The sequence below is a fragment of the Colletotrichum navitas genome, assembly GCF_030913465.1.
Source record: "Colletotrichum navitas strain CBS 125086 chromosome Unknown LY79scaffold_62, whole genome shotgun sequence".
Taxonomy (NCBI): Eukaryota; Fungi; Ascomycota; class Sordariomycetes; order Glomerellales; family Glomerellaceae; genus Colletotrichum; species Colletotrichum navitas.
Window position 1 is genome coordinate 142643 of NW_026850608.1, and position 22420 is coordinate 165062.

The following is a 22420-nucleotide window of genomic DNA, read 5'->3' on the forward strand; positions in this document are numbered from 1 at the left end:
GAGCAGGATCCGTGGGCCAAGGAAAGTTCTTCACGACCATTACCTTACCGTGTCATCGATACAGAGAGAATGAGAGAAATGAACCGGACCCAGTTGACGACGAAAACAAGGAAAGGAAACAAACGGTTGCCTACGGGGGCTTTGCTCATGTGCTCTGCCACCAGGTGCGGCTTGGCGAGATGGCATTTCCCATCTACCCACCTAACATGCAGCCACGAGAGGTCATGTTACCTGCGCTTAGGCGCCTACATGGTAAATTGTTCCGTCTTTGGCGGCCTGCTCGGTTCTGGAAGGCTCCTCCCTCATCTTTCACTGTTGCATCATCCGAGACTTGACGCCGATCAGCAGTCGGCTCGGCTCTTGTCTAGCAGGCATCTATCTACATAGTATACTACCTACCTAGGGAGGAGGCCTATATAGTAGTGCAAGCGATAGGGTTGATTGTGGGTGGAGAGCCTCGGACTCTCTTATCTGGGGAACAGGGCCAATCCTCACCATGGGTCGTCCGTCAGCCTGTAGCAATGGGAAATGAGAGCGTAGAAAAGCAACAGCAGGACCAGGGCATCTCGGACTGCTGCAGGTCGTCTTGCTTTGTCGATTACCGGCATGATCCATCGTTCAATCATTCGGCAAACCCTCTTCAACCCCACCACCCTTGTCCTCAACTCTCGCCGATGAGGATGCAAGTACTCTCTCTCTCTCTCTCTCTCTCTCTCTCCCTCTCACTCTCTCACTCTCTCGCTCTCACCTTACTCTGACCATGATCCCTGCCTCGTTGCACAAGCCTGCCGGTTCCCACTCTCGCTCCCACGCACGCTGCCATTCACATCATGTTGAGCCTACCCCCCCCCTGTTGGGAGCAAGAGGCGCGGAGGCCCACCTTGTAATTCCAAAAGGTAGGTGCGGATACCTAGTGTAGGTACTCCGTAGACAACGTGGGACGGACGGGGTTCCTACTCTGTAGTGTGTATCCGTAGATGCATCCTGGCCTAGCTTGACCTACGTACATTACCGATCGCGACGGTCTCTAGGGGTTTCCTGGGCTTATGGGTGAAGAAGCCAACCTTGGGGGCCGTGGAAAGCATACCGAAGAAGCACGGCTGCACAATGTTGTAGTGTGGCAACGGCAACGGCAACGGCAACGGCAGCGGCAGGCAGCACGACGTTACAAAGCAAAATCGCATGGCAGCCGCAGGCCGACTCTGCGTCCGTAGAAGAAAACCTTGACGAGCCTGAGTGAAGGGAGAAACGACGTGGTCCTGGCCACCGAAGCCAAACTCCCGCATATTAGGTAGTGTACATCAGCTAGTGATGTATAGTGCCCTTCCCCGGGGGGGCATTCAAGTACCTAGGCACTCGGCTTCAACGTAGGTAGATACCATGATACCGTTGCGTACGGCACATTTTCCTATGCCGACATTAGCTAGCTGCGCTTTGAAGGGATGAATTGAGCAGAGCGGCCGATGTGCTTACACATTGACGGACCGACGTTGTCTATCGGTTCATGTTCACTCTTGGCAGGTTTTGCTTTCCTCGCTCGGCCCGGGCTGGTCCTTGAAGCTGGACTCCCCTGCAAGTAAACCAGGAGGAGAGAAAGTCCATACAAGAGAAGAAAACAAGATGAATCAGAATAGTTTACACTTGGCTGCTGCTACTGTTCGCTTATTACCATGTGGGAGAAGGAGGCGAGATGCTATATTATTATCGTGTAATTTGTCTGCACTCTTGTGCCTCTTACATTTTCCTGATCTACCCTGTCAGGAGTTTGCTGGCCGTCTCTTATTAAGTCTGTGTCAGTGCTGGACCGTCAGTCTGAGGGCAGATAGTCACTTGCTTACAGTAGGTAGGTAGTTAGGTAGGTAGTGTAGCCCCTGGCATCAACACTACCTAGCAGCAGCTTCAAACTTAAGTTACATGTAGGTAATTAACAACCACCCCCCAGACGCCTACTAATATGTATATCGTTGGCCTATCTACAAATACCTGTCTTGGCTTACTTTCTGTAGGTAGGGAGTGTGTACTTGGGCCCGTGAGCCCCCTGGTCTTTTTCTTTTGTCCCTCTCGTCCCCTCCCCCCTCCTCTCCTCTTGTCCCCTCTCTCTCTCTTTCGCACTCTCTCGCTCTCCTCTCCCCTGTTGTTGCAGCTAGACCGGCCACTCCCCCCCATCTCCCAAGCCCCATTTATTCTTTACTTCCTCTCTCTGCTCTTCGTCCATCCACCCTTTGCTCCCCATTCCTCACCAAGTCTCCGGTTCGACACCGTCATTCGAGGCAACTTGCGCAGCACAACCCCCCCGTCACCCCTGTCACCCCGTGCCAGCTGACTGCAATAAGGCCCCACTCCTATCTATCCTACCTGTGCTCCATTCGTGTTGCCAGTGCACTCACACTCTTGTCCTCGTCTCTCCTTCTTGCCTTGCCTTACTTTGCTTTCCACCTCTTCGCAATTGGAAAAAAAAAAAAAAACCATTATTGTTTCCATTCCCATTCACTCGCCGCCTTCGTCCCCGCCCCCCAAAACCAACAACAAGAAATACCGAAAACCAAAAAAACCAAACAAACTACTGTCCCCCCACGTCTGGATCATGGTGCACTCGACTCGACATCTTTTTCCTTAGATCCGAACAAGTGCAGACGCGAGACGCTTCTTGAGAAAGACGACTGTTGCACGTCGCAATGGGCAATAGCCAGGGCAAGCCCATCGACTTGGATGGTGAAGGTACGTGTTTCGCAGCCCATCCTCTCCCCGAATGCACAGTACAGCACAGCACCGCAACCACCACCACCACCACCACCGTAATCCTACACCACCTTGACCGCCACTAAGCGGGAGGTGAAAAAGACAATTACCACCGTCTCGAGCTGTCGTGCAATCGCTGCTCCTATGGCACTGCACCGCGTCTCCCAATCCCGGCCTTTCCTACTCCTCTCTCCCGCCGCTTATTGCTGCCACCTCGATCTCTTGTGCCGCCAAGCTAATCCATCTCGTCTCTCTCTGTCCAGTCAACCTCAACCATTTCCGCCTGCTACGAGTTGTCGGCAGAGGTGCCTTTGGCAAGGTGCGGATCGTCGAAAGAAAAGACACAAATCTCTCCTTCGCCCTCAAGTACATCCGAAAAGATGAAGGTACATATCACCGCCTCCCCTGCCGCCTTGTCTGGTTGCCTCTTCCCCTCTCCGGCCGCTGAGACGTGAGGCCTGGCGCGTTACAACCTTTTGATACTGACGACTGGCCCTCGCAATAGTTGTACGATCCGAGAGTGTGCGGAACATCATACGAGAGCGTCGAATGCTCGAGCACGTGAACCATCCTTTTATCTGCAACTTGCGATACAGTTTTCAAGATATCGAATACATGTAGGAGGCATAGCTCTTTCGACACCATCCGCCGCCCGTTGCTGACCATCCATTCACTAGGTACCTAGTTGTCGATTTGATGAGCGGCGGTGACCTACGATTCCACATTTCGAGAAAGACCTTTACCGAGGACGCAGTGCGCTTTTGGATTGCCGAACTGGGATGCGCTCTTCGGTACATTCACAGCCAAAACATCATCCATCGCGACGTGAAACCCGACAATGTTCTCCTTGACGCCGACGGCCATGTGCATTTGACCGACTTTGTAAGTCGTCTCGCAGCATCTCTTTACGCCCGTGTTTGCTAATTCGGTCAGAATGTCGCCTCCGATATCATTCCTGGAAAGGTTTTGTCGAGCAAGTCGGGCACGCTGGCATACCTTGCCCCCGAAGTGTATGCCGGCAAGGGCTATGACGTGCGTGCAGACTGGTGGTCACTGGGTGTCCTCTTCTATGAATGCATATACAACAAGGTAGGGCAAGCACCATCAACTAACGGTTGGCGGCCGTTTTCACTGACAGTACCTTGCAGAGGCCATTTGACGGCAATTCGGAAAGCACCTTGAGCCAACAAATCCAGCTCGCCAATCCCAAATACCCTATCACTTCACCGCCCGTCAGCTTACCCTGTTTATATGCCATCCGAGATGCCTTGGACGTCAACCGCGACAAGCGAATGGGCTCCACGTGGGAGAGTTTTACCAAGCACGAATTCTTCATGATGATCGACTTCGAGGCTCTCGAGCGGAAAGAAATCGAGCCTGTCTTCGTTCCGGCTGCCGACAAGACCAACTTCGATGCCACGTACGACCTCGAGGAGCTATTGTTGGAGGAGGCTCCCCTCGAAGCGAGAGCCAGACGACAGAAGCCTCGTGAGCGGCTAAAGGAGGACGCCTCTGACAAGGAAATCAGAGAGGATGAACTGTACCGCATGATTGAAAACGAGTTTCGTCCATTTGACTACACGTTGGCTGCATACAAGAAGTATGGACCTGCTCCTTCTTTTCCCTCAGCTCCTCGTACTGACACTTTTAGAATCACTGGTCAAGTCGACGAAAGTGGATACGTCAATGGCGACATGGTAATGATGAACCAGCCGCAGGCTTTGACGACCGATGAGGCCACACCCGTGGCAATGGCTACGAATGGGGGGTCGTCGAAAGCCGCGCAGCCTCCAGGCCCGATACGAAAAAGCTCAAGCTTGGAAAAGGCGCCGGGGAGTGGTCAAGCCGGCGTGCCTCGTCGACCAATCTCCAAACCACCCCCGATACCACACTACCCCAGCCAGTATTCCACCCAGAAGTCGATGCCGCCGGGAGCAGGACAGAGGGTCACTAGCCCGACTGGCGGCATGCAAGTCACACTGGATGGTGGCGGCAGCTGGTCTGACCTCGCCCGGCAGGATGCCACGCTACCAACGGACGCCAACACAATTAGCGAAAGCAAATCCGAAAGCTCTGGCGGCGTGTTCGGCTTCCTCAGGGGAAAGAAGGGGAGAGGACATAGCCCGAAGCCGAAGGAAAGAGGAGTATTGGGTAAAGAAGGTGCAAGGCAAGTCATTGGCTAGAAGACAATGGCAGTCTATCTCAAGACTTGGATAGATACGCAGGGAGAGAAGGATCGATACCCGAGGAACTAAAGAATGCATGAGAGGGCTACTTACCAAGGCACTGCAGCACCCAGGGTGCGGATTGCCCAAGGACGGCCAGATCGTGGCACGCCAACACCCAATATCGGAGTCCATGCGCCTTGGCGGCTCATGGGACTGAATTGTGCTATGGGGGATTTTCAGGGGAGAGGCCACGTCGCCGAGACAGTAGACATCGTGCGGGGGGGCCTGCTCAGAATGTGTTGCTGTCTGCAGGCTGAGGTTCTCGCCGGTGGGCGAGATGATGGTGGTTTCTCCCTATAACGCGGGGCCGGAGTCAACTATTGCGGCTACCACCCTTGGCAGGCCGGGAATCATAGCTAACATCGCAACCTGTCAAGTCACAGGATCTAAGAGCATGCCATAATCGGCCCGATGAGGGCAGCTGATTCATGGAGCAAAGCATCGGATGGACGGACTGTAGAGCAGCAGAGAGGCAAAAGGTCAACCCATGGAGAAATATACCCTTTGTAATATCAATCTGCTTTGCATATCGCATATACACTACATAGCTGATTCGAGTGTGCCTGTAGTCTCGTGCTAGCTATGTAAGTCCGATTTGTCTACAGAGGTTTGGGGTTCATGAAGCTTGAGCCGTGAGATCAAAGACTGCTTATCCCGAATGACTAAACCGTTGTCCCATCACCTCCCGTCACGCCCAATCTGAGAGTGAGACAGCAAGTTCGTTGAGTTTATCGTCTGCCTCAGGACGGAGGGGTTGGATGACGTTTGGACGATTCAAGTAAGCACGGTCCCAGTCTCCGACCTCGTCGTTGGCTGCACCCGCCGTGCTGCAACCGGCGGTCACTCTCTGGAAAGGGGGGAGAGGGAGGCGCTCGCCCGCCTGGCCCCCACCCAACCTTACTGCAAGGTTCCGGCGTGCCAGTCAAGGTACCTACCGGTACACTGAGGTGGTCCTCCGGTCCCAAAGTCCTAAGGTAGGTAGGTATTTCGATCGGGTGAGCGAGTGAGGGGTACGTAGCAGGCAAAGGGTATGGACCCAAGCACCGGGAACCTGCACGCGGTGCCCCAAGATGTGATGGGGAGAGTTAGAGAGGGGGCCTGCTTCTTCTTTCTCAAGTGCCGACTGTATACCGCCTTGGCAGCATAGGGGGTTAGCTGGAGAGTACACGGCCGGAGGCGGAGAGGGAGGAAAGTGATCGGATGCCGGCCCCCGCTTCCGTTGAACCCACGTGTCCAGAGAACCCCCTTCCCCCCAGCAAATAGGCGTTGGCTAGCGTTTCCGTCCCTGCCGACCTAGGACGGCCGAAGCGGGTTGCTTATCGTGGGTCACATCTCACCTCACCGCCCATCCGTCCGTCCTCACTTCTTCCTGATCGAATCGTCTTCAACTTTCATCCCACCGAGTCGCGCGTGTGTGTGTTGTCCATTCCCTCCACCCGCCTGTTCATGCATGGCTGTACCCTCTTTGGTTTTTTTCGTGTATTCTTGCCTTTTCCACTTCTTTTTAGCTTTTTGGTCGTTTCTTCCCTCCTCAGCCACTTGTCACACCATTTCGACCGTTTAGTCTGTCTTTTTCATGGTACACCCCCACAAACCCAAACCTTGAACTAGGGAAGGGAACGGAGAGAGGCGTGGGGTCCGACGAGACGTCGGAGGTCGTACACAGCGGAGGAAGTAAGATGGAGAGTAAAGCGTATTTACTTGTGACCCTTCCAATCCCCAACACCAGACCCCCCCCTCGCACGCCGATCCTCGTTGTATCAGAGATGCGACGGCACGTCTGCCGTATTACAATGCCTCAGCCTACTGGTGCCGGCTGTGACTGCTCTTCATGGCTCATGTCCCAGTTACTGATGACGGCCGTCACACCCGCCGGCCTGCACGCGCTGATGATTTTCGAGAGAGGGTTTTTTTTTCAGTTTTTTTTTCCCCCCTCGAAGGGGGTGGGAGGATGAGTGCGGCTGCGGGCGGCTGCGGAAGTAGTTTGGCAGATAGGTAAATACCTGGGTAGGTAGGTAGGCAGATAGTCTGACGGGCAAACACGTAGGCACAGGCCCAATGCCCAGCCGGAAAGATGTATGAATGAACGGCAGGAGGGTAAATTGCGGCTACAAGGTTGGTCGCAACTCTCGTCATGGTCTGACTTGAAATATCATGTCATGTCCTCCCAGACCGGTCCGGGATGTCTCGCCCAAGCAAAAAGGCAAAAAAAAAAAAAAAAAAAAGGTCAGCGGCCGCCGTAGTACCTAGAGGGGAGAGGGTAAGAGGGGAGGGGAAGGGGGCCGGGATGGGATGTGTGGCTGCCGTTGAGGAAGGAACATAGCAAAAGGGCCGGAAATGTCATATAGACATACGGACGGACATACGGACGGACATACGGACGGACAGACGGACGGACGGACGGACGGACGGCCTGCGTAGTGCCCGGATCTACGAAGCCAGCAGTTCTATCCGGCTCTCGCAAGGCTAGGCCGGGTTATGTCTCGTTGTGATGCTTCGCCCTCTGTGACACGCATTCTGTGGAGAATAACGCCGCCTCCCGCCTCCCCTCCCCCCAACTTGCCGAAGCCCCGAGCACAAACCCCTGAGGAACTCAATGGCTCCAGGCATGTGGTTGAACCTTGATTGCCGAATCGGCTGCGGGACTAAGATGAGCATGTTAGTTGGCAAACGGCAAACGTCTGTTTCCTTCGAGACGACAAACATGTGCCGGTTTGAAGTCGCCTCAAATAAAAAAATAAAAAAAATGTAGTCCAATATGGAGATTGTTATTCCTTCGCCAAAAAAGACATGCTTATTGTAGCAGGGGGGGAAAGAAAGATTACATCTGCAAGTATCGAGATCCCTCCACTCAGAAAGGGGCCGTCTGGCCACCTTAGACGCCATCACCATAACCTCTTTGAACCACACTCAAACTCTCGGAGGAGTCTCTCGCTAAGTACAGAGCAGTACCTGTATTTCGTCCAACGAGATCCCCTTATCCGTACCTAGATTTCCGAAACGGAAAGAAACAACCATTCGCCTTGCTGTTGGGGTCGAAACAAACCTCGAGTTCGCCCTGTTTTGGTCCGTGATATAACGCCTGTCATCTCCAATGTTACCGACCGATTCCTCAGATATGCCTTCTGACCTGACCGCCTAACCCGTTACCCATGGTACCTATGCCAATGTACATTTAAATGTCGAAAAGGCGACTTAGGTTCTCGGCTTGTTCTTTTCTTGGCCGTTAAAGCAGGCTGCCGCATCCTTGCCCATCCACTTGTTGACAACGGTTTGGAAGTCCGTCTCAGAAACAACCGGACCTTGGCCGGAGCACTTTGCTTTCTTCTGGAGCTCGGAGCATAAGCCATCAAGATCGAATTCGCCGGCCTGCACACTAGGACAACTCTGAAGCTTCTCCCTGTGGACTTGGTGAGTAATTGAAGCAATGGCCTTCGATTGGGCTGGATCGTACCAAATCTTGTTGCAGTTGTAATTCTCGGCCTTGACGGCCTCCTTAATCAAATCATCGTCTGCATTCTTGGCAGCATCGATTTGGTCGATGAGGTTCTTCTTGGGCACAACAGGGCTGAGGGCCATGTTATACGGCGTAATGAAGTCGGCGTCGATGGCATCGTTGAAGAAGCTGTCGTCGAAGGTGGTGCCCGCAAGGACGTTGTCTTGCGGTTCGCGATAGTCACCAAAGAGCTGGGGATCGAATTGTCCGCCGTTCTGCTGCGCAAGCCAATCAAAGTTACCAGTGTCGATGCCTGCGAACAAAGATTGCTGGTTGGCAGACTCTTCGCCAATGGTCGTCATGGTGTCGACGGGCTTGAAACCCATGGGCGACTGGGTGGACGGCTCAGGAGAGGTACCGCAAGATGAACTTGGACCTCCCCCGTTGGACTGCGACGACGCTGACGGTGAGCTGGTCGATGTACCGTTGTTAATACCATACGAGCCAGAGTCCACACTGGTGCGCGATGTACCAGTGCCTGTAGAGCCAGTGGCGAGGGATGGGCTGAAAAGGGAAGTGAAGTTGGTCAAGTCGTCCTTGGTGCCAAAGTCAAGCCCAGCAAAGACGCCAGGGCTGTTGTTTTTGTCCAGAGGGCTGACAGGGTTGCTCTCGTTGACGTTGGGCGACGAGGACGACCTCGCACTCTGGGCAGACTTGTTGAGCATCTGGGACCCTGGCAGGACGCCAAATTTAGGAAACTCAAACTGGAAGTTGACATCGCTCAGGTTGCCGATGGCGGATGCTCCGAATCCCATGGGCGACTTGGTATGGGGTACGGACCGGGTGCTCATGGCTGCCATCTTGGTCTTGTACTCGTTGAGCTCCGCAGTCATCCGTTCGATTTGGGCACGGAGCTGGCTGTTCTCGCTATTAGCGTCTTTTGACGCTTTCTCTAGTTCTTCCACCTTGGTCTCGAGATCCTTCAGGTGCTTCTCTTTGCGCTCGCGAAATGCCCGCTGGGCAGCGCGGTTCTGGGCCTTGCGTTTCTGTGTGGTTGTTAGTATGGCTTTGGGGATAGGGGATAACGGGTCCAACCGTACTGAGCTTGGCTCGGAGGTAAGCGGCTTACGTCCAGGCTTCTTCGGAACCTTTTCGTTACCCTCGCGCCTCTTTGCATCATTTCCAGGCAAGTCTTCGTCTTCCTCATCGTCGGGATGGGCTCTCTTGTCGGTACCATCGTTCTCAGTCGAGTCCGACTTGGTTGACTGGGCCGACTGGGCACCTCCGGGGATGTCGCCGATCATCTTACCTTGGCCGACGGTGCTGACATCGAAGTCGAAGCTGGAGTCGCCGAAGTCGTAATCGTAGTTGTCAAGGTAAGGGCTCTCCTGGAAGCCATGGGCGGCACCCTGCGCCGGCGAGGTTTGGTAAGAGGAAGGTGACATGGAGGTGTCTTTTGTGGTGGTGGGTGACTGGTTTGCGAGCTGCTGCTTGTTCGAGTTGAGAGCGGCGAACAGCAGGCTTTGCTGCTGCGGAGTCAAGATAAAATTGGTTGGGAAACCACTGTTCGTTGCCGAGGCCATTGCGAAAGGAATACAGAAGGGCGAGGAGACGTAGGGAAACAGGAGTCAATTCGGAGAGGACGGCAGGCAGACTCGGGAGGCCGATTGCGGCTCGGGATGCAGGGGTTGAGATGACTCGGGGTTCCAGGCAGACAGCGATGTCTTAGTGGTGTTGGGAGGAAGGGTCGACTATCACGCGACACTTTGTGACCTTGGTCGTCCTTGGGCGTTGAAGTTGCCGTCGACAAAGGTAGGAAAACCGTACGGGATTCAGTGCAAATGGCCCGAGTGCTAAGAGTGACGAAATGGACCAAGTCTGGGGTAGGATGGAGGTGGTAGAGTTGATGCCTTTGCGTCTTACAGTTGATGCCTGACTTAGAGGCCGGTCTCCAAGACCACCGTATTTCTCTGTGGACGGCTTTCGTAAGAACCAGAATCCACGGGGTTCGGGAAAGGAGGCGTGATTTGGAGAGGGTGTGCGGTGATGCGTAAGAGTTCGAAGGGGAGGAAAAAAGATGTTGGCTTGTTGTGGGAAGTGGAGAGAATCGAACTGAATGGATGACTGCAGACGGCGAGGAGGAAGAACTGCAGCGCCCTTCAGTGTCAATTTGTCAGCGGAAGGGAAGGAGAAAATGGAGGGGTCGGCTAATGGAGCCGGGGGAGTTCAAGGCGCATGGGACCCGTGCTAGGGCCATTGAGGCTTATCTATTGGTTGAAGGGATGGTTATCGCCGGTAGACCCAAAGGGCGCAGCTATCGATTGCGCATCATCCAGTCGTCGATATGACTGCCTGGTGGCACAATTGTCCATGTTTTCCCCTCCTTCTCATCCGCGCCCGCCACCCCTCTTCTTAGGACCATTTTTTACATAAGGTGAGGTACCTAGTTTCTAGTGTCTGAGTACGATTACCCTTTTTAGCCGAGAGATTTGCATTCCTATCTTCATCCCTCTTCCTTCCAGGTAGAAGAAGGCCACATTCGCCACGCATCTTTTTTGCTGTCTCCGCGTCTTGCATTTGCGATTCTGGGAAGGACATGGCATCGGCGAGACGCAATCACCGGGAGGGTGATAGAGACGTACCCTTGGGAGCGGATGCTTCGGCGGATGAATCAAAGGATACCAAGTATTGTCTAGCGTTTTCGTCCCGTCTTCTCTACCTAGAGTAGGTATCGGATCATTACGACTTCGCTCCTGGGCCTAGGCTCACCTAGCATCAGCCCGGTGGCCACAACCTGTCAGCATTGGCTGGTGGCTCAGTACCTAGTGTGTCGCATGATGTGGAGATAGGCTTACTCATTGCCCAACATTGCTAGTGGCGGGTCCAGGACCCAAGAAACGAGCACATTTGGTCAGTTTAGGCTGGCTGTTGAGGAGGGCTGCTAATTCTTCAAACGGCGTGGCCGATCCCAGGGTCATCCTTCACACAACAGCAGCAGTGGTGTACTGCCTTCTACGGCCTGTGCAGGTGCTGTATAACGTCCGGAGTGCCACGTCCGCCGAAAGTGCCTCCGCCAGCCCTCCTGTACCCACCGGATACCTCGCACCGATGCGTTAATGCCGGCCAAGGCCCGAGTGTATTTACATAGCAGGCAACTCCATGCTCACATTCGCTTCTCCGCCCGGAGAGATGTCAAAGTCCGGCTAATGGCCGAGGCTTTTATTCATCAGGAATGCCCTTCGAGACTGCCCAGACCTTGCTCGACTGCCAACGCGAGATAGCAGATAAAAGGGTCGTTGTTTGGAAATAGGGCTATACGTGTGCATCAGAGCAACCGTCTAGACACATCCCATGCGTGGGGAACGTGCTACTCCCCCGAGGACTGCGTTGCTGTGTCCAGTCGAAGATGACAAATGACACAGCAAACCTGTCTCTATCATCGGTTTGCGACGCTCACAGCACGCAATCCGAAAGGCGAGGAACATGACACGGATTTCACGTTACTTAACAGTCTATGTTTGCAGCACAAGACTAGAGTTCTCGGCTCCCCTGCCCTACCAACTGCCTAGTGGGGTATTGTTGAGGGGGCCTACTGATCTGCCCGCTTTGCTGTCTTCCTTGCATAAGTCGACACAACTTAAGGCGTCCAGATCCGAGCTGTTCCGTCCGAAAAGCTTACATACTGTACACCCTTAACCTTATAACATAACGAAGAGGCTTAACCAGGTACCAAGGTACAAAGAAATAGCCTGTTGCAGAGCATTCCTGTTTCCGAGGGATTTCTTAAATTGACCCGAGCGAATGCAGGTAGCTAACCCGCATACGGAAATGGCGAATCGTCAAATGGTTGCAACTAACGGACCAGTAGAGGCAGTTGGTGAGCCAACAGACAACTTTACAGGCTCAGACCATCCGATGAGGAGAGCACGCAACTTGGACTAAGCCCCTGAATTATCCATTGAAACTTGCCACTTGGGGGGGAGTCATTGTCGTCGTTTTGTTGTATCAAGATAGTTGGGAGGTACGTGGCCTAACCAGCTGTCGGTGAGCGAAGCGCCGAGGCCACCTGCCTTGACGTCTTTAGTTATCGGAAGCTGTCATGGTGAGCTCGTTCGCAGGTCACTTCGTGCAGGAACAGGAAACAACTCACTTGTGACTCGCCCCTGTCATCAACACTTATCCGGAATTTCGAGGGAGTTATCTGCTGCCTAACCGTGACGATTCGGAATGCTCCATTCTTCCGGCAGTGGCCGCACCAGGTCTCCACCTATTGTTCACTAGTAGTACTTAGGTACCGGTAGGTAGGTAGGTACCTTACTTATCTAGGTAGGTACGTATCCATACACGACAGCATATAACATGCCCCGCATTGACCAGCGTGCAGCCGCCCACCCCGCCCGTCAGGGGGAAAGGCAGCCTCATGTCAGAAGCCCGACATCATTCGTCCGCCAGCTTCGACACCTCGCAAGACTCGCTTCAACCTTGATCCACGCCCGTCGGCCTAGCTTCGCAAAGACCCTTCGAATAACACCGTATAACGTCAGCGACTACTTGAGCGCGCACTCGGTAACCTTGCGATGGACTTGGCCTACGATCACATCCAGGAGAGCTCCCTCCCCAAGGATGCCGACAAGAAGTCGGGCGACACCAAGAACCCTACGTCGGACCAGCCGCAGCACTCGCTCAACGATGACTTCCAGGAGGCATACAAGGCCATTTCGTCTAGCGCCTGGGGCATGCGTATCGGCGGTTTCTTGGGAAACGCTGTGAGGCAGGTAAGAAGACGCGGTGTGGTTCTCCAACGGGCAGGGCGGCTAATCCGATGTCAGGGACAAGAAGTCTACAAAGAAGCCTCCAAGGAAGTCACCGAGCTTGGCGAAGATGCGGCCAAGGGCTTTACGTCCATAATCACCCGAACCCGGTCGCTGACCGTCAACGCGGCCCAAGGGGAACCCTCGGGGGATGGGAGCAAGGAGGCCGACGGCCAAACGACGCCGACCAAGACAAGAGATCAGGCATCGGATGAAGCGATGAGCAGCGGTTCAGAGAACTACCTAGCGAGGCTTCGCTCCGAGGCGGCCAAGCGGCTCAAGGATTTGCAAAAGGCTGAGGACGCCGCCGATGAGGCTCTCCTCCGTTTCGGCACCAATATCAGCAATTTCCTCAAAGAGGCGGTCAGCATCGCGCCGCCTTCCGACTCCAACAACCAGGGGAACACTGTTCTGTTCGAGAGCAAGGATGCGCAGGGCAAACGGGTCATTCATGCCTCGAGGCAGGACGCCCAGCTTCACGTCATCCACACGAGCACCGAGAGTTTCGCAAAGGACCCTGCAACGGACGAGTTTGCTACATGGGCCAAGATGTTTGACGTCGAGAAGAAGACGGCGGATATTAGCGACGACTTGAACAAATACCCCGAGCTGCGAATGACGATGGAGAAGCTTGTGCCTGATCAGGTCCCTTATGCTGAGTTTTGGAAGAGATATTACTTCCTTAGACATGGTCTCGAGGCTGCCGAGACCCGACGACGTGACTTACTGAAGGGTGAGTGCCACAGCCTTGAGACATAACGACTATGCTAATGAATACACAGCTGCATCTGCCGAAGATGAAGTCGGCTGGGACGATGACTCTGAAGACGAGGCTGCTTCGGCCCCAGTCCCTGCTCCCGCTCCTGCTCCTACTCCGAAGGTCGAACAAAAACAAGTCCGCCCACCGTCGGCCGAGTCTTCCACCACCATCCAACCACCTGCTCAAAGCTCTGGTCTCAAGCCTGCCGCCGAGTCCCGTAAGTCAAACGACGAGAAGTCCCAGGCTGACAGCGACACAAGCTACGACGTCGTGGGTGCCACGTCCGGTGTGCCTAGTCAAGCCCCCAACAGCCCCAAGGACTCTCGCAAGGTCGACGACAGCGATGACGACTGGGAGTGAGCTTGGTTCCTAATTTGCTTATTTTGCTGGCTGGCGTTGGTTGGTTTTGAACGTTTCCGGCTCGAATAATAGCTCATAATTTGCGGATATTTGTACATCAGCCACGGCTCGTAGTGCACCGTTTCCTTTGGGACCAAGTCGAATTCTTTTTTGTACTTTTTTCCCTTTCTCTCGCGCGAGTTGCTTATCTCTTCTTCCTCGTGACCGTGGTGAATCCGTCCTCGTCGACCTCTGGCTCCGACTTCTCCTTGGGTGCACGCACAAGCTGCGGGGCGTCGTCCATGTCGACGTCCTCATCCTCATCGTCCTCACTGTCGTCCTCCCAGTCGGTCTCCTGGTCGCCGCCCTCAACCTTCTTGTACAGCCCCTCGACCTTTGCGCCCTTGCGACTCTCCCACTTATTGCGGAGGCTGTCGACCGCCTCGAAGTTGCCCTTGGCGATGTCGCCCCTCAGTTTGACGATCTGCTCGGCGACATCAAAGCCAGTTTCGTCATCGACGTTGACCTCGAACTCGTCCAGCATAATCTGCAGCAGCATGGTCTCGACGTACTCGGTGTCGGGCTCTTCGGGGGCGTTGGCGGCGGGGACGGCCTGGCCATTTGTGATCTTGGAGAACTCGGGGAAGGCCTCGGCGACGGCGCCGGCAAACCAGTCCCTCTTGTCGGCCGAGTCTGGGCCGCCCCAATTGTTCTGGACGGCGAGGGACAGCGCTGGCCACATGTGTAGCGATAAGGCCACGGCCTGCTCGAAGTTTGACTGGCAGGCCTCTGGGGAAGGGGAAGGTTTATGTTAGTATCGTGCCATGTATGTATAGTTCGAGCCTCGGGCACGTAGACTTGCCTGCCGTGATGGGGCTGGAAGATCCCGTGGTTGCCATGTTGACTAATTTGCTGTCTCGCGGGGTACTTGGAGGGGCAGTTATTTTCCCCCCTCGTCAGTGACGGTGCTGCCAAAATTGATAATCATAATTTTTTTTTTGAGAAGGGAGGATGACGGTGCGTGCGACTCTTAGCACTGTATAAAGCGCTGTGCGGGGCTTCCCGGTGATTCCGCAATTTGGCTTGGACAAGGGTCCTATAAGATTGGGCTGCCAAATTCATGAACAAGGTCGGTAAAAGTAAGCTTCGACTGGAGCAAATGCCAAGTTGGTTCGCCAAGCGTTACGCTGGGGCTTGTTTGATTACCGGTACCTCAGAAGCTTGCTTCCCCTGGAGATTCGATGCAATTCGATGCTCATGTCGGTACCTTTTGAAGCTGTACGCCCTCAGATATGCCCCTAGGCGCTGGTCACGCCTGCCGGACATTGCCATCCACTTGGGCGCTGAAGTGATGTCATCAGTCCCCTATTCCGAGCGCTCTCGGGGGGTTCAAGGACAATTTTCCTCTGTGCTCCTCAACGACGCGATGGTCTGTCCACAACTTATTTCTCGCGAGGATCGCCCATCGCTGCCGGGAGCTTCAAAAGGCCTTGTGTGCCCACCGTCCGCCGTCAACGGGGAGCACTGCAACCTCAGTCGCTAGCTTTACCCAGACGACCATGAATCCGTTGAAGCTCAACACCACTTCGGTGTCATTGGCCGTCACACCAACCGTTGTATCCACCCTCTTCTCGCATGTGAGTCCCCTATTCCGCGTCCCTTTCCCCAGTTTTCCCCAGATTTGTCGTCGTTGGAAGCGCGACGCAGCTCAGTCAATCAGTCGCGTAACGTACGGGTTAACTGACCTCTCGAACAGTACTTCAACCGCAAAACATCGAAGCAGCGACCTGACGCTCATTTGTCCTATGACGAGGGCCTACACCTCGTCCGAACTTTCCTCGAATTCGCATCCCAGCACACTGTCGAGGAACTGCAAGCGTTCACGGCACAATGGGTTCCTCACCCGCAATGGGTCAAGGTCGAGGACGTTGCGATCCCCGAAGACCAGATTGAGAGATCCGCCGAACTGATCGAGGGACAATTGGGGTCGGCAGGCGTGAGGGCGGTCGGGGGACGGAAATGGTGGAGATGGCGGAAGACGCAGAGCCCGCTTAAGGCCGAGTGGATCGAGATGCGAGCCGACTACAACGAACGGAAGAAGAACGGCGGCGCAACCAGGAGGGTGATGCTCTACGTTCATGGAGGGGTCTACTTCTTTGGCAGCGTCGACGAGCACCGATACCAGATGCAGCGGCATGCCCGCAAACTGAAGGCTAGAGTGTTCGCACCGCGTTATCGACTGGCGCCGCAGTTCCCCTTTCCCTGCGGCTTGCAAGACTGCTTGGCAGCCTATCTCTACCTGCTTAATGATCAAGATCCTACGACTATCGTTTTGGCCGGTGACTCAGCGGGTGGTGGGATGATCTTGTCAATTCTGTGCCTCTTGAGAGATCAGGGCATCCCGCTTCCGGCCGGAGCAGTACTTATCAGCCCATGGGTAGATCTCACCCACTCGTTTCCAAGCGTCTCTGACACCAACGAGCTCGACTACATTCCGTCTTCTGGCTTTCATCACAAGCCATCCAGAGCTTGGCCGCCTCCGAACGAGGACGATATGGAGATGTTGAGAGCACAAGCTATCAAAGTACGAGCGGGTAAAGAGAAAAGTGCTACGAAACTCAACACCCTAGAGAATAAGCAGGCTGCACCAATTGCACTGAACGGAGGTGATGGAACCGCACAGGATAGCCCTGAATCTTCGGACGCGGCAGATCCTCATAAGACAGCATTGCAGATATCTGTGACTATCAATGGCGACCTTATTACTGTCAAGGAACAGATTCAAGTAGGTTCTTTGGCCCTGACTACTTGCAGACTCTAACAGCTTCAGTTATACACGACAAATGCGCTGCTATCGCATCCGCTGGTTAGCCCTGTTATGCAGCCAACGCTTGGTGGCCTCCCGCCGTTGTTGATCATGGTAGGAGGTGGCGAAATGCTCCGCGACGAACAGATCTACCTTGCCCACAAATGCGCCAGCCCGGCCAAATATCCACCTCCTGATATGGACGAAGCAGGCCTGGCACAGTTACAACAGTATAAGCCCACAGATGTACAGCTTCAGGTTTGGGATGACCTTTGTCACGTAGCTCCGACTCTCAGTTTCACCCGACCCGCCAAACACATGTATCGAGCGGCTGCACAGTTTGGCGCCTGGGCCCTTGCAAGGGCCCAACAGACAGAGATTAAGGTCGCGGATAACAATGATGAAATCTCCGATATTTCAAGCTCAGCCTCTGATGCGGATAATGCTCAGCCAGAACAGACGGAAGGATCTACTTCAAAACAGGTCAATAAGGTGGGCAAAGCTGGTATACCACTGCCGCCGTTCAAAAATCATATGATCCGACAAAGGATTACCACTCATGGCGTCATACATGACCTTGCTCCTGAGTCGGAACTGCCAGGCTGTATCATGAAGCCAGAAGAGGTCGGCGTTGTTAAAGGAACACCAGTGAGGAGGTGGCTTGACACCAAGGCTCAGTTCGATAAGAAATTCTCGACTGCCAAAGCTAAGGTGCATAAAGCCATCATTAAAGAACTTGCGGATGGCTACGTAGACCTTGGTGATGGCGAGAAGCCGCCACCCACTGCTCTGGTGGGGCGGAGGAAAGCATCGGAAGATTTGGTGGACAGGAAGAAGACGAAGAGCATCGGCTTGGCATTGTGGTCACTTTGGGGTTCAAAGCATGACGAGACGACAACGGGAAGGGAGAAGAAGGCAGACTCCAATGTAAAGACGTCCACTCCGGATTTTTCGCCAAGAGGTGGTGAGGGAGCGAGATCGTTCCAAGACGTTGAGAACCAGGAGCCGGTGCCGGCTGCATCGGTTGGAGGCAAGAGGCAAAATGTCGTGGACGAAAAACAAGCATCGCAGGTATCCGGCTCCCAGGTTCAAGAGTCTCAGATCACCGCGGTAGATGACACTCCGGTGGCTGCTCTCATCGAGATGAGAAAAGAGCAAGAAAACAAGAATGAAGAGGCTGCCAGTGCCGCCGGTTGCCTGACTCCCGACTTCGTGCCTGGGACTGGTGTTGCCGGCAAGCGGCCTTTTCTCGATGGCATCGCCTTACCTTTCAGCTTGGGCAAGAAGGACGCAGACACGGCGAGCATGATGACGCTTATGTCTGGAGATGGCAGTCGACCGATCAGCCCCATGCCGTCTGTTAGCCCAGCGGATACTCCCGACGTCAACAAGATATCAGCCTCCGAGGCCACCACTCAGGTCACCGAGGCTGAGCACACTCGGTCTCAGCTTGACAACTTCGTCGCGGCGGCGGAGGACCTACCCCTTGCGAAGGGCAAGGGCAAGGAGAAGGAGGTTGCCAGTGGGGATTTTGGGCTGACCACGTAGTTGTGTACAGAGATACCAATACCCCTGTATTCCGTATCCATGTTTTATAGTGATAGATTTCTGTTTTCTTGGCTTAGCCCACCAGTCTAGTCTAACCCGAATGCTGCACACTCTCGAATGCTCTCCGTCTTGTGATAGTAGGTTTTTTTTCTGTTAAATACATGTTGTTACAGTGCCGAGGGTATATGTAGCTCTTGTACAATCCGTTCGGGTCTCGCATACCCCCTTCCCCTGCTTATCTCCTAACGTTATGCTGTCCCAGTCCCAACCGATGCTCGTTGCCGAGAGGGGTCTCTCTCCTGTCTTTTCTATGCCACTAGATCTGTTTCCGATCACCCCTTAATCGACGCCGTTCTGCTGCTTCCAGGCGTCGAGGTAAAGCTGGGGGTCACGAGGACCCTCTTTCGTGGGATACGCTCCCTTCACGGGGCGGATGGCATCGGAGACGAAGGGTGTGAGCTAGAATGCCAGGAAATATCAGCAAATCTCTTCCACCTGACTTCTGTATTCTTGAGAGTCCTGTACTCTAGGAGGAGGACCGAGCGGGCCGCAGAATTCAATTCATTGAAAAAAATAAAAGAACCGACCTTGGTGCTGTTCAAGCCCTCTGGCACGACGTACGTCCGCACCTTGTGCCACTCGATGACGTATCCACCAAACTTGGTGTGCCGACCCATGGCCCCCGTGCGGTTTCCTTTGTAGAAGCCCTTGTTGACGTCCTTTGTCGTCAGGCGCAGGTGCTTGTACTTGAGCACCTGCAGGATGGGGGACGGCCTCATGATGGGCGGTCTTGTCGGGGTCGCGGCCCGGCGGCGGTTCTATTAGAATGATGGTTTGCGGCTTGGGCAATGGAAATGAAATGAGAATGCGGCCAATCGATCGGTCGTCGTTAAGAGAAACTATAAGCTCCGCGGGTTGCGTCCGGGTTCGTCCTCGCCGTCGTCGTCGTCGTCGCCTTCCTCGGAGGCTTGGGGGTTGCGTGATGGTCTAGTTAGCTTACCCAGAAATTTTGGCGCTGCGCGATTGCGCCGGATTAAGAGTTTTTCCTTTGCCGAGGCATATCCCTGTCAAACTACCCACGGTCCGGCGGCAAACATGGGTACGTGCATATCAGACACCCGAGATCGGGTATCCACAGTGGGGATTCGGTGCCGGAATGTACCGGATTGGGTCCGAAGGTGCCGAAATCCTTCTGACGATGATCAATAGCATTCCATTGCTGGTACTCTTCCGTAAGTCCCTCTTTATGGCGGTGGACAATTGGTACTTATAGTATAAACCAGCATGTTGACGGAGATCCAATGGTCGAAATAACCATTCAATACTTTTACGACGACTCAACCGGTCGGTTTTCTCTCTTTTCGCTCGGAATATACTTCCGCATGTACCGGGAAAGGTCATCGTCCCGCATCTTGGGCCTATCTACATCACCTGATGCGTTCCTCGTGGTCTGAACAACGAGATTGAAACTAGCTTTCCAATAGCATTGCCGGCATTATGGAGTTCAGTCCCGCTCTGAAATTTGGCAGCATCTCCAAATATGGAACAGAGGTGAGTTTCGAATAAAAGCAAGACAATGAACCTAGTGAGACACGAAGGGCGATAATACCAAATTTGTCCCTAGACGGCGCTTTTACCCAGACCGATTGATATGACGTTGCCAATTATGGAATTCCAGATGCCGCAATATTGATCTTTGAGAAATTGTGAGCGTGAATTATGTTGGTCGGCTTTGAGTCTCCTATCTCTCTATGATATGAAAGGAAGACATGCGGCAACGTCGTTCTCGGAGGAAAGACATGTAAAGTAGCACGCTATCAGTCGGAAATGTTAAAGTCCTCAGTATAAAGCTCTTCTCCCCCCTTATTTCCACAGAGCATAAGGACTCATCTCTAAAGGTTTTTCATTGGTCTCCGATAGTCAAATGGAGCTGTCGGTACGTTTCGCAGGTTGTGAAAGGTAAAGCTTGGATGGCAGTTCGTGTGAAATGTTGAACGGCCGAGCTAGGCTGATTTATCATGGAAAGGTGACGACAGTTTCTGAAGTTAACGAGTCCTTATTGCGCGCTGTACCGGTTAGCTTCCAGAGACATCAAAAGAAGGGAAGGTAGTATGCTTGAGGGAGCAAAGTCGCTCTTGAAGAAGCGCGGCCTGGTCATAACCTGCTATCTAGTACTGAAGAGAAATGCATTCGAATGGAGACGACCGGTCGGCAGTGCATACGTGCCAACATGTCGACAAAGGGGTTCTCGGGCGACGATGTCAAAGTTTGCCAGCTATGATGGATTACGCCCATGTAGAGGTGGGACAAATAAGAATGTTTAGACAGCTCAGCAAACACTCACACAAACCTGGAGGGAGATCTTGTGGACAAGGCTGGGTTGCCAATGCCAGTCCTATATTGTAGCGAACTATATCAGCATCGAGAACATGCATGATCAAGCGGTTTCATGTTCTTTTCTAGTCCTTATCAGCATAGCAAATATTCCTTCAATCTAAAGAACCACTTCAACGGTGTCTCGTTAGAGCGCCAGGAGGACCTTGGATATCGAAAGTACAGCGCCAAGATCCTCCTGGACTGTTGAGAATAAGAGGAGCACGATGCGTGTTTTAATCGATGTTGTCATGCATGAGATATTGACATTAGCTTACGTGCCTATCTGGATATTTACCGGGGACCACTGAGATCAAATCAATGCACTATGGTCACCAGAATCAAAGCATCGTTCCGATGATTGCTTTTCTTCACCAAAGGCTCCGTGGCTACAGTATCCTTCGGCAAATGGCGACCATTGCCTCGGCGGAGCGCTGTACCTCCGCCTCCCATCCATGAATTCGACTCAAAGGGTGCCCGCCTGCAACAGCAGAATCTTCCCAGCTAGAAATTGTTGAAGAATGGTGTTAATGCTGTGATGTTGGAAAAAATGACCACGCTGGAGCGTCTTTTCCGAGAACCATTGGCAACTTTCAATATTGTCAACCCAGATAACTTTTTACATGTTCAGCCAACTGCTTTACACCCGCAGCCAGGCTCCTTGCCATCAGCGATGCAGGCTCTAATGCCTGTAAATATATATATATATATATATATATATATATAACAGAAAACCAGGAGTGTCCCGTATGCCGCTTCTAGGAGGACGGGGCTGGGGGGAGGTATTTAGCGGGGTTTTCGCGAGCAATAGTTGGAACGGTCATTCTGCTACTGCAGCACTTCATAGGGCTACCTTACGGGTTAAAATTTGATTAGGTTCAACAGCAGGAAAGACCAAGATCGACAGCACATGTATACTGGAAAGTATAGACGATAAAAAGGAACTGCCAGTGTTTCAGTCTCTTCAGCTGTGTTGAAGAGCTTTCTCCGCCAGATACGGCATGACCGACAAAGTTTGCCTGGGTCGTAGTGCCAAGATCCAGCTGCCACCCGACAGTGGTGCATAAGGCCAAGTTATTCCCACGACGCCATATGAAGAACCAAGAGTCCGGCGGTGTATAATATGCTTGGTAGCGGATTTCCTACTTCAGATAGCGTCTTGTTTAGATTGGTGGCATGTTGATGGCGGGTTGCGGATTGAGAAGTCTTGGACGGCCGGAAGTTACACCTAGCAGGCAAGGCCTGATATGGGGGGTCAATGACCACCCCACCCGGATCCGCAGCCGCCGAATCCCGGATGGTTTCATCGGCATCGCCGCCTAGCCACAGAACCCGAACCACTGACCTCATTCAAACGAGCGACGTAAAGTCTTGTGAGCT

General features: G+C 53.5%; 6 protein-coding genes across 6 annotated transcripts; 3 read left to right on the forward strand and 3 right to left on the reverse strand.

The window, feature by feature from the left end:
• The first annotated feature begins 2428 nt into the window (after positions 1-2428).
• Positions 2429-5101, forward strand: LY79DRAFT_335164 (kinase-like domain-containing protein). The gene is made up of 6 exons (XM_060552524.1): positions 2429-2718; positions 3003-3125; positions 3245-3356; positions 3417-3621; positions 3673-3828; positions 3888-5101. The coding sequence occupies exons 1-6, from the start codon at positions 2676-2678 to the stop codon at positions 4920-4922; spliced, it is 1674 nt and encodes a 557-aa protein (XP_060410887.1). The 5' UTR covers positions 2429-2675; the 3' UTR covers positions 4923-5101.
• A 3061-nt stretch (positions 5102-8162) lies between these two features.
• On the reverse strand, positions 8163-9986 carry LY79DRAFT_522125 (transcription factor PAP1; the record flags this gene model as incomplete). The annotated part of the gene is made up of 3 exons (XM_060555421.1): positions 8163-8367; positions 8422-9449; positions 9504-9986. The coding sequence occupies 3 exons, from the start codon at positions 9984-9986 to the stop codon at positions 8163-8165; spliced, it is 1716 nt and encodes a 571-aa protein (XP_060410888.1).
• A 2555-nt stretch (positions 9987-12541) lies between these two features.
• On the forward strand, positions 12542-14426 carry LY79DRAFT_335229 (BSD domain-containing protein). Its single transcript, XM_060552525.1, has 4 exons — positions 12542-12729; positions 12788-13178; positions 13233-13947; positions 13997-14426. The coding sequence occupies exons 2-4, from the start codon at positions 12981-12983 to the stop codon at positions 14332-14334; spliced, it is 1251 nt and encodes a 416-aa protein (XP_060410889.1). The 5' UTR covers positions 12542-12729; positions 12788-12980; the 3' UTR covers positions 14335-14426.
• A 92-nt stretch (positions 14427-14518) lies between these two features.
• LY79DRAFT_522062 (pre-rRNA-processing protein TSR2) lies at positions 14519-15103 on the reverse strand (the record flags this gene model as incomplete). The annotated part of the gene is made up of 1 exon (XM_060555414.1): positions 14519-15103. A coding segment is annotated over one exon (585 nt), but the record flags the coding sequence as incomplete, so codon positions are not given.
• A 338-nt stretch (positions 15104-15441) lies between these two features.
• LY79DRAFT_563445 (Alpha/Beta hydrolase protein) lies at positions 15442-18726 on the forward strand. The gene is made up of 3 exons (XM_060558552.1): positions 15442-15950; positions 16070-17098; positions 17144-18726. Exons 1-3 carry the CDS (start codon positions 15873-15875, stop codon positions 18665-18667), a joined length of 2631 nt encoding a protein of 876 aa, XP_060410891.1. The 5' UTR covers positions 15442-15872; the 3' UTR covers positions 18668-18726.
• LY79DRAFT_563447 (mitochondrial ribosomal protein L27-domain-containing protein) lies at positions 18727-19633 on the reverse strand. Its single transcript, XM_060558553.1, has 2 exons — positions 19255-19633; positions 18727-19126 (listed from the first exon to the last, which is right to left on the reverse strand). Exons 1-2 carry the CDS (start codon positions 19444-19446, stop codon positions 19007-19009), a joined length of 312 nt encoding a protein of 103 aa, XP_060410892.1. The 5' UTR covers positions 19447-19633; the 3' UTR covers positions 18727-19006.
• Between the last annotated feature and the right edge of the window lie 2787 nt (positions 19634-22420).